Here is a 9,923-nt window from a genome sequence, read left to right on the forward strand (position 1 = left end):
TCCCTGCTCTGCGGGCCAACACTTGTATTTCTCATGTTTTTCCTGCATCTCAGGGAGCAGGCTGGGGGCAGACAGCATGTGGCGGCTGGGCCGGGCCTCTGCCTAGAGCCTCCGCTGAGCCCCGGGCCCCTTTGGAAAATGGTAGAGGGTTGGGGTCACTGAGGGTCAGCCTAGACAGAGAGGTTTTCTCCCTGTTTCAAGGGGAAAGGGGTGGCTTGGGACAAATGCAGGCACCGTGGTCCCAGGGAACCCACGAGGTGCTCGCTGAGGACAGAGAACCCCACGCGGCTCCTCTGCCTCCCCCTGGTCCCTAGGGTCACTCTGTCACCTCCCTGAAGGGCAGCTCCCTTGCTTCTCACAGGTCAGCCGGGCAGGCGGGAGTCCCATGTCGAGAGCGTTGCCCTTCACCTTGTTCACGAGAGTGAGGGCAGGCGTCTGCCCATTCCCCTGGCTTGGGAGGCCTAATATCTCCCTTTGCCTTTAACCCTAAAGCAAAGACTCAGCCTATTGATTGGATCTACTCCCAGAGAGGGTGAGACTGGTCCTGAGGAGGTGCCCGTTAGGCTCCCTGGAGCCCATATCAGCCCTGAAGTTGCTCGTCCGGCCCACGGAGAGTCTCTAGGCTGGGCCCCTGTGTCGGGCAGGTCCTCCTGGCCTAGACAACACGCTCCCACCAGCTTCTCCCGCCTCTGCCATGGCTTTGCTCCCCTCCTGCTCCTGCCCCCTCCTCTCACTAACCCCTCTCTCACTCTCTGCGCCCACCAGGCAGGAGCAGAAAGCCAGGTAGGGGCTGGCCAAGGCCCTCTCTCCCTCCATCCTGGGCACCGAGTGGGGCACTTGGGTGTGCCGGGCTGCAGCTGCAGCTGATGGCCGAGGGCGCCCTGGGCAGGGGTGTCCGATGCTGCTCTGGAGTTCTTGGCGCCCCTCTGAGGGAGGGGGATGTGAGTCCCTAGGAGGTGGAGTGGACAGGAGATGGTCAGAGAGCAGAGCATCCCTGGGGCGCCAGGCCGGCGTCTGGGGCTTTGTGGCCATGGGCAGTGGGCAGGGTGCCTGGCCGGCCCATCCCGCACCTGCTCCTGTCCCTGCAGAGCTCCGACAGCATCCCGCCTGGCTACGAGCCCATCTCCCTGCTCGAGGCGCTCAACGGCCTTCGGGCCGCCTCCCCAGCCATCCCCTCGGCCCCCCTTTATGAAGAGATCACCTACTCGGGCGTCTCAGACGGCCTGTCCCAGGCCAGTTGTCCACTTGCTGGGATCGATCGGATCATGGAAAGCGGCCTCCAGAAGGGCAAGCTGAGGAGCAAATCCCCCGACAGGTGAGGCCACCGCCGGCAGCCCCCTGGGGAAGGTGTGCGGGACCCTCCAGGTGCACCTCATCCACCTTGTTTGTGCCCCACGAGGCAGCCCTGGCCTTGCTCAGCGATTACAGGATCGTCATCACTGATGTAAGGGACCTTCGAGGGCCACATGCCCAGGGGCCGGGCAAGGGTCAGTCCTGGTCCCTTGGACACTTGGAGGTGCCAGCGACCAGCCCTGCTGTGTTTAGTCTTTGCTCAGACATGTGCTGGTTTTCTAGAAAAGTATAAAGAAGGCACAGGTTCTATAAAACTCCCACGGCCTCTGCGCCTTATACTTGTGACAAAACAACTCCAAAGATACAAAAGGACACGTGGGTCTCTCCTGCTGTTGCCCAGCCCTCCCCCTAAGCCTATACCATAGCGGTTCCCCTCTCCCCTGCAAACAGCGCCGTGTGCAGGCTGCAGGTGGAGGGCCTCCTACTCCCCGGACCTAGTGCACGTTTGCTGGCCCCGCTGGGGCATTGGCTTGGGTGGGGTTGGCGTTGCTCATCCTCTGTCCTCTGCCCACTCTGTCCCCAGCACCCTGCGGTCCCCGTCGTCCCCCATCCACGAAGAGGATGACTCGGAGGCCCCGCCCCCGCCGAGCGGGGCAGGGATGGCGCTGAGCAGCTCCCCCGAGGTGAGGCCCCTGCCCGCCCTCCTCAGGCGTGCCATTTGTCCTCCCGTCCCCACTGCCTGCCTATTGGCTTCCCAGATCCCAGGCTCCACCACTCCCTCGCTCGGCGACCTTGGCTGCTGTGACTTGCCCCAGCCTCCGTTTCCTCATCTGTCAGGTGGGCGCTGTTGGGTGGAGTCCAGCGAGGGCCGTAGGAGGCGCTGTGTGTGACGCACCCAAAGGCGCTGCCTGTCCTGGAACCGACTCACCCTGTGCCCTCCCCGGCCACCTGCAGCCCGGCGCCCAGCTGTCAGCACCAGGGTCCAGGCATGTTTTTCCTTTGTTTCCTAGAGCTTCATAACGGAGGAGGTTGACGAGACTTCATCACTAAAGCAAGGTGAGCCCTCTCCTCGCTGAGGCCCTGGTGCTCCCTGCCCGGCAGGAAGCGGGGCCTCCAGGCTCTTCCGGAGGTTTCTCCAAGCTGTGTTAGTTGCCCTCCTGGGACCACACACTTTGGTTCCTACACGGTCTCATGGAGGACAGCCCTGGGCCGCTCCTGGTTTTCTCTCCCTATCCGTCCGTTTAGTGGTAGCAGCCCTTTTTCTTCCCGCCTGGTTCATTCTGCCCATGGTCGGTGCTCCATGCTCCTGGGCTTGGGCTGTGCCCTTCCCTCCAGGGCAGGGTCCCACTGGGGTCTCTGGGGCCTTGCCCGGGCCTGGGGTAGCCGATGGCCAGTGGGTGTGCAGCTCAGCCAGGCCCCTCCCCGGCGTGTTCCCTGTGTAAGGGGCCTGGTGCCCCTCCTGAGCAGAGGGTTTAGCACTTGGCAGCCCCCTGGGGTCCAGTCCCAGCCGCCGCTGCCGGCACTAGCTGTGAACGGGGAGGTGACGGGAGGTGATAAGACACCTCCCAAGCTTTTCTCTGCCGCCTGGGAAGACGCTGTTCCTCTGCAGTCCTGGTCATTCCTCCCCGTGTCAGACAGATGAGGAGACTGAGGCTCAGGGTTGGTGTCGGGGGAGGCCCAAGGCCCTTTAGTTGAGAATGACAGAGCCAGGGGGTGGCCAAAGTGTGGTCAAGGCCCCCAGAGCAACCTGCAGCCACCCTGGCGCTGTGACCCCCTCCCTGCTGGGTGGCCCCTGGCCAGTGCTGCCCTGGGTGACCCATGTCTGCCTGCAGGCCGCTGGGCAGGGCCTTGGGCCTGGGCATGGTGCCAGGGTTAAGGTGTCCCCCAGGAGCATGGTGTTGTCCCTTCCTACCCGGCGTGCAGGGCCAGGTCCCTCTGCCTCTCAGGCCTCAGCTTCCCCACCTTCCATGGCTGTGGCTCCTTCCCGCCTGCACATAGCATGTGCCAGGACTGGGGACCCTCCGGAGGCCCTGTCACAGGATCCAGGTCCCTCTTCTGCCTGAGGGGACGCCCCCACAAGCACAGTGCAAGTCCCGGGCTGATAACTGATGTGTGAGAGAGAGGACACCCCCATTTCCCCACATGTGAGCTCCCTGCTGCGGGCCTGGGGGTCAGAGGGCTGAGCGCCCACCTGCCTGTCCAGGAAGATAGGAGACAGTCAGATCTATTACCATTCCATGTTGTCTTTTAAGTGTGGGTATGTGATGTTTTTATAATAAAAACAAAATAAAGCCCCACGCTGGTGGGTAGGAGAAAAGGAAAGAGAAAGAAAATAGACGTCTACCTCTGGGTCCCGGGAGAGCAGAGGGGGAGTCAAGGGTGGGGTCTGGGCCCCTGGGTGGGGTCTGGGGTCCCAGACTCCTGCCTGCCGGTCCCCAACCTGCCCCTTCCTCTGCAGGGAGCCGAGTGCCGTCTATCGAGAATGTCCTGCAGGACGGCAGCCCTGAGCCCTGCAGCCGAGGCCAGCCCAGCGCAGCTGCAGACATCTACCTGCCAGGTAACGGCACTCGGCCGGTGGCGCTGGGGGCCTGCCAGGCCTGGGGGAAGCCCACTTCCCCGTCCCTGGCTCTGAGCCCACGCTCCTTCCGTTGACCCCCAAAGCACGGCCAGGCCCGGATTACACAGTCACCCTGCAGCCCCTGGTTCTTTGGGGCAGAGCCTATGCCTGAGGCCCCTTTTCATCCCGGAGCCAGCTCAGCCTCAGGAAGGCAGAAAAGGCTTCTTGTTTAAGGCCAGGCGGGCAAATCTGGTCCCACTGCCACTGCTATCTTCCTTCATCCCTGGGCTGTGCTGGGTGCCCCAGCAGCCGGGCCTCTGCCCAGGCAGCTGAAGACGGAAACCTCCCCGCCGGCCGCAGGCCTGACGAGGGCCACCAGGCTCCACCACTGGCCTGGGGCTCACAGGCTCCCTGGTCCCGGGTGAAGCAGCATGTCCGGGCCAGGGCAGGGGACACAGGCTGGGGCACTAGGTGCCAGCGAGGCCCGAGGGCAGCAGGAAGGGGTCTTGCTTCTCCTCCCACCCCTTCCCAGGCCCCCACCTAGGGCCCTGTGGCCTTAGCTCTGCTCTCTGCTCCTCTGGGTCAAGATCCTCAGGTTCAAGTCCTGGGCTTCAAAGACGGGACGGGAGTTGGGGTCTCTCAGAAGCTTGTGCCCAGGCCTGCTGGGACACCACCTGAGGTTTCCGGAATCAAGATAAAAAGCCACATTGCCCTCAGAGCCTGGCTGCTTCCTTGTGGCTGGGAAGCCCCTTCTCCTCGCCCCTACCTGTCCCAGGAGCCACCACTGCCTGGTCCCCTGGCCTGGGCATTGGGGGAACTGTGATGTGCTTTGGTCTGGAAGGGCCTCTTGTCCCTGAGCTTCTGGACGAGCAGCGGCCTGTGCAGACAGAGGGTGTGGTTAGGGGACAGCGGGTCCCCAGGTGTGAGGAAGGCGGGCACTAGTTGGTTCGTTGACACACACGGGCCTACCCAAAGGAACCCCTGGGTGAAAGCTGTGTCTAGGACCTTAGAGTAACACAGGATTCCAGAGGACTTAGTATATCATGAGGATGAAAACCTGGTCGGGGGCTGGGGGGCGGTCAGGAGAGGGACTCAGCTTCCTAGAACCCTGAGTGAGTCCTGACCCTGCAGGCGGCTCCTGGGTGTGGGTGAGGGCACCCTGAGTGCACGCAGCCTCTGCAGTGCCACCCCTCACTTCTCACGCCTCGAGTGGCCCACGGAGCGTCCAGGAGCCTGCAGCTCAGGACAGGCCACAGCCGGCTGGCCCAGCCCACGGGTGAGAGCGGGACCTCTGGCTCTCTGGACCCCCCAGCGCATGTCTCGGGCCTTCTTTAGGTCCACACTGGGGGTGGAGGCAGTCGGCTGTGGAGGTGGTAGAGGAGAGGCCACAGAGGCCAAAAGCTGGCTGTGGGGCCTGACCGGACAGCAGGGTGGGGCTGGTTCTCGATGCCAGAGCGGAGAGGAGGCTGCACGTGGATGTCCTGTACCCCCTCCTCACAAACATGGCTGCTTGTACCTGGGGGGCAGGCAGGGGTCCTCGTGGACATACACACCTCTGAGTCGTCCACTCCCACGCCGCTTCCTCTGTTCTCTCCGGGCTTTTTCGCTTAGCGGAGACCCTGCACATCTTCCACATCAGTGTGTGTGTTTAAGAATGCGACCACACACACACACAGGGATCTCCATTCTTTTTAACAGCACCGCGTTCTCTGGCTGGATGGAGCGTGATTCATTGAATCTTAGTGTATCCCGTAGACAGGAAGAAAGGAGATGGGAGCAAATCCATAAAATGGAGAAATCCTAGATGTCAGGCGTCCCAGCAGCCCTGCGGGGTGGGGGCCCTTCCTGGGCTCCACTGTGCCCAGCCCCCAGCCCACCCCCCCCACCGGCTACCTGCGTCCTTCCCTGGGCTGGGTTCCTCTTCATTAGCACTGGGCCCAGAGCTGTTTCTCAGGAAGCGTTTTCAGCATGTGTCTCTTTTGTGTCAGCACATCGGTTTGTGTGGCATTTGTTTCCATCATATCCCACCCCCACCCTGGCACCTTGTCCTAAAGCCGGTGCCTCTGCCCTGGAATGTGCCGGTCCCTCTGAGCGCTTTGCTAACCGAGCTTCCGTCTCTCTCCTCCTCTGCACAGCCCTGGGGCCCGGCTCCTGCTCTGGTGGTTTAGAGAAGTAAGCTGGTACGTGACGCCTTCGCACGCGGGGCGGGGGCTCTGAGGGCGGCCTTGGCAGGGTGCCGGAGAGAGGGCCCCAGCCGCCCTCCCTCTCCTGCTTCCACTGGGGGTTCCTTCCCATTTTCCGGGCTCCTTCCGCAGCCGTGTCTTCTCTGGGGCCCTGGATTCAGAATCCAGAGCGCTCCAAACACCAAGGCAGAGGTGCCCCTGAGAGGTGGTCCTGCGGGGTCTGATGCTAGCTTTTGGAACCAGAGGATTTCCCATCTGGACCAGGCAGCCCAGTCAGGCTCTTGCAGCCTTGAGGGTCCCAGGATCAGTGACTTAGCCCTAGCTGAGACCCTGCCATCGCTGACAACTAGCCTGTCCCCCGACCTACCTCTGGAACCTTCCGGAACACCAGCATGCCCTGATGTCAGCCTGTGAGGCGGCTGCGTGAAGTGGTCTCCCCACCTAACAGGGAGGTGCCCTCTCCCCGGGCGACCCAAACAGACGTTTTACAGAAGACAGTTCTGCGAGCACCACTGGGAGGGGATGCGCTGGGGCCCCTGCCCCTCCCTCAGGTGACAGCAGCCTCGCTAGCAAGTCTGGAGATAGAGAACCTGGCGCCTTCGGTGGCCCAGGGTTTCCAGACGAGTGTGGGTGGGGTCGCAGCCTGGGCTGTGTCGGCCTTGCGGGACGCAGCCCTCCTCCCGGTCAGCCGTCCTGGACCCAGGCTGCGGGGTCCCTCCACCCACTGCCTTCCCCCACAGGCCTTTCTCGTCTTCCTTGATCATTTCTTGTTGACGAATCTTACTCTCTGCTGAAATAGGACCTGACACTTTTATTCTCATCCGTGGGAGATGTTGAGTGTTGCCACTTAGGTAAAACTTCCGGAAGTAGGAAACGGGTCAGACCCGGCTGCTAGGAACTGTATTTGTCCTGTGGGCTGTGTGGCAGAGCTGGCTTCCCACGTGAAGCCACGGCTCCTAAGAAAACTGTCCCTCACCGAGTCCCCGAAGTCTGTCGCAGGCCGCGGGGGCTCCTGGGTTTGCCGTTGAAGCCGCCCCGGGGCCCCTTGTGTGGATGGGCACGGCCCTGAGAGGTGTGCAGCTCCCCCTGCACCAGCGCCTGCGGCGGCCTGAGCCAGGGACGGAACCCATCACAGCATCCTGGAGGCGCCATGTGGGGATGGCGGGAACAGTCTCCGAGGAGGGCAGGCAGGGGCTCCTGGGGCCGCTCTGGGCACCCCTCCATCGGGGGTGACCGAGTTCCAGCCGAATCCAGTGGCCTGTCAGAGCCCAGGAAGCACGGAGCGGGCACGGGCGGGGCACCCGGGAGCCGGCAGCCAAGGTGCCCCATTGCCTTCTGTTCCAGGGCGGGGGCTGGGGTCACCAGGCCCTCTGTGTGCTCCGCCGCAGACACACAGCCTGGCAGCTGGTGGGGACCCAGAGCCTGGCGGGCGAAGGGAGCGGTGAGGTGGGGCAGCTCAGCCAAACGTGACCCTCCTCCCTGTTTCCCGCCTGCAGGATGGTCCACCTCCATGGAGACACCCCACAGCCTCCACACCGCCGGGCCCCCCCGGCCTCCACTTGGTGGCCCCAGTCCTGACCCTGGGGCCGCTGAGCTGACCCCACTCTGAGAGCCTGGCCAGGCTGGCAGCATGGAGCCCTCAGCTCCCCAGACTTGGCCGAGGGGCTGCCCGGACTCCAGCGTGACCCCTGGCCTCTCCAGTCTGCACGCCCTGTGTGGTCACTGGCTCCGAGGGGCCGTGTGACCCTTGATTGAAGAGCACAGTTGACCTTCCTCTCTGACAACCCCCTTTTTCTACGGTCAATGTATTTATAAATGGTACAGGATGAAGGATGGCGGCTTTCTGTCCTGGGCGCTGAGCTCTGGGGTTCCCCCCAGACGTCCTGTGGGCTGATCACCCACGCGCAGCCTGGTTGGGCCTCACCCAGCCCCCAAGTCCGTAGGGGGCCCGTCGATGCCCGAGAACTCAACAGAGTGCAGTCTTCACAGGAAACGTCACGGGGGCCTTGTGGGAGGAAAGGAAGTGGGGTCCGAGTCTCAGTCAGTGAAGGAAACAGTGCCTGTCCCCTCCCCGTGTGCGTGTACCCTCCCCCCTCCCTACGCGGCCCTGCGGGACCACCTCCCACAAGCTTGGCCCCCCACCCCGGGCGGCTAGGCAGTCAGGCCAGGTCTGGGTCTGGCCATTAACAGCGGTTGTGTCCAGGGGCCCTTCTCTGAGCCCCACACCTTCTCGGAGGCGGCCTAGCCCATGTCGTCGGACCCTCCGGGTGGGGGTCTCCACTCGGCCGGTGGCGCTGCTGCCCACCTGCCCCGGGAGGGCCTGAGCGGCTTCTCTGCTCCCCCTTCACCATGTAGATGCCACTTAGCGTTTCTCTTTGATTTGTTCTGTCTGGGACTCCTGTGGTGGGACCTGCCCAGGGGATGAGGGTCCCATCTGAGGTGACCTCGTCTTTTTTTAAAGATAAACTTTCTGGGTAACAGAAAGGCAGAGGGGACGCTTGGCCTTGGTTCCCCCGGGCGAGAGCTTCCCCAGCAGGACCTTGAGCCCAGTGGGTGGGTCTGCAGCTCCCGGGTGCAGACACTTTCCTGGCAGGTGAGAGAGGGTCCCGCTTCCTGAGGAGCTGCCCTGGGAAGGACGGTTATGGGGCGGCCGGCTGCACAGCCTGAGGCTCTGTTGAGTGGGGCAGTGGGGAGTGGATGACTCCTTTTCCCTCCGGTTGAGCCTGTGAACAGAGGCCACGCTTGGGGCAGCCTGCCCCGGCCCCTTGGCTCCCTGCCTCCCCTCCCCTCCCACCCACCATGTGCTCGTGGGTGCACGCATGCCGATGCACACACACACACGCACACACAGGCAGGGCGGCCGTGTCCCTCTCCTCAGCCCTCTCCTCTCACGGCCAGCACCCCGGCCTCTCGCCATCGGTATTGTGCCAGTAACTCTGAAGGACAGGGTGCAGACTGCCCTGTCTTGTACTTGCGTGTGCTACCATTTGATGTACTCTGATTGGCTAGTTTTTGTTCGTTTTTACTGTCTATTTATAGTAATAAAGTCATGCAGCAATATCCCACCCGCTCCTTCCTCCGTGCACAGCACCGCAGGACTGAGGCTGTTTCTTGGGAGGCAGGACAGCTGAGTAGCTGGTGGCAGCTCTGACGCCCTCACAGCAGTGCAGGTGCCAACTTGTGGCTGCAGCCTCTGTTCCCTCATGTATAAGATGTCCGCGAACTACAACTTCCAGGAGGGCGTGAGGGCTGCTGTTATTACTCTTTTGGTCATCATCGTGCTGATTGTTGGGTTGGAGCAAAGGAGGGACCCTTGGGACTTGGCTCTGCCTCCTGAGCAGGTGGCAGAGCCCAAAGCCTCCAGGTGTGCGAGTTGCTTCGGCGAGTTGATTCATCCCACCGCTGTGAACTGAGTGCCTGTTCTGCCAGAAGACAAAATGGGCAAGGCCCCCGGAGCCTGTGTTCTAGTCAGTGAGACACCACACAAGTAATCCAAGTCTTCCCAGGTCTGGTTACCGTTAGGAAGAGAGTCAGCGGGTCACGAGATGGAGTTGATTTAACCTGTGGCTGGGGAGGGCTTCTCTGAGGAGATATTTCAGCTGAGCTCTGAAGGCTGCCAAGGAGCTCTCCGCGGAAGAGCACCCCAGGCAGGCGGCCCAGCAAGTGCAAAGGCCCGGAGGCAGGAGTGGACCAAGTGTGTCCAGCAAGTGGCTGAAGCATCAGAGTTGGGGGTGTGGGGTGCAGACACCTTGTGGGGTAGTTTTAGTCAGAGGCTTCTAAGCAAGGGAGCAACTTTCTCTAGCTGTCATGTGGGGAATGGATTGGAGGGGCAGGTTTGGCTGCCAGGATGCTGGAGCCCAGCCAGGGCCCTCTGCTTGGTCTGAGCTCCC

The 9,923-nt window shown here is 62.5% G+C and overlaps 1 protein-coding gene across 4 annotated transcripts in view; it reads left to right on the forward strand.

Annotated features, from left to right (window-relative positions):
* MGRN1 (mahogunin ring finger 1) overlaps nt 1-9,093 on the forward strand; it is a 61,433-nt gene extending 52,340 nt beyond the window's left edge. For 2 of the 4 annotated variants that reach the window (XM_068565744.1, XM_068565745.1), the window contains 6 exons: nt 1,089-1,315; nt 1,877-1,976; nt 2,304-2,349; nt 3,752-3,850; nt 5,986-6,030; nt 7,530-7,645. In XM_068565744.1, the coding sequence (XP_068421845.1) occupies nt 1,089-1,315; nt 1,877-1,976; nt 2,304-2,349; nt 3,752-3,850; nt 5,986-6,026 (513 nt within the window). In that variant the 3' untranslated portion in view covers nt 6,027-6,030; nt 7,530-7,645. Of the gene's footprint in view, nt 1-1,088; nt 1,316-1,876; nt 1,977-2,303; nt 2,350-3,751; nt 3,851-5,985; nt 6,031-7,529 lie in introns of all 4 variants that reach the window. The other 2 variants (XM_068565742.1, XM_068565743.1) reach the window with 1 other exon arrangement.
* The last annotated feature ends 830 nt before the right edge of the window (nt 9,094-9,923 follow it).

The sequence above is a fragment of the Eschrichtius robustus genome, chromosome 16, assembly GCF_028021215.1.
Source record: "Eschrichtius robustus isolate mEscRob2 chromosome 16, mEscRob2.pri, whole genome shotgun sequence".
Classification (NCBI taxonomy): Eukaryota; Metazoa; Chordata; class Mammalia; order Artiodactyla; family Eschrichtiidae; genus Eschrichtius; species Eschrichtius robustus.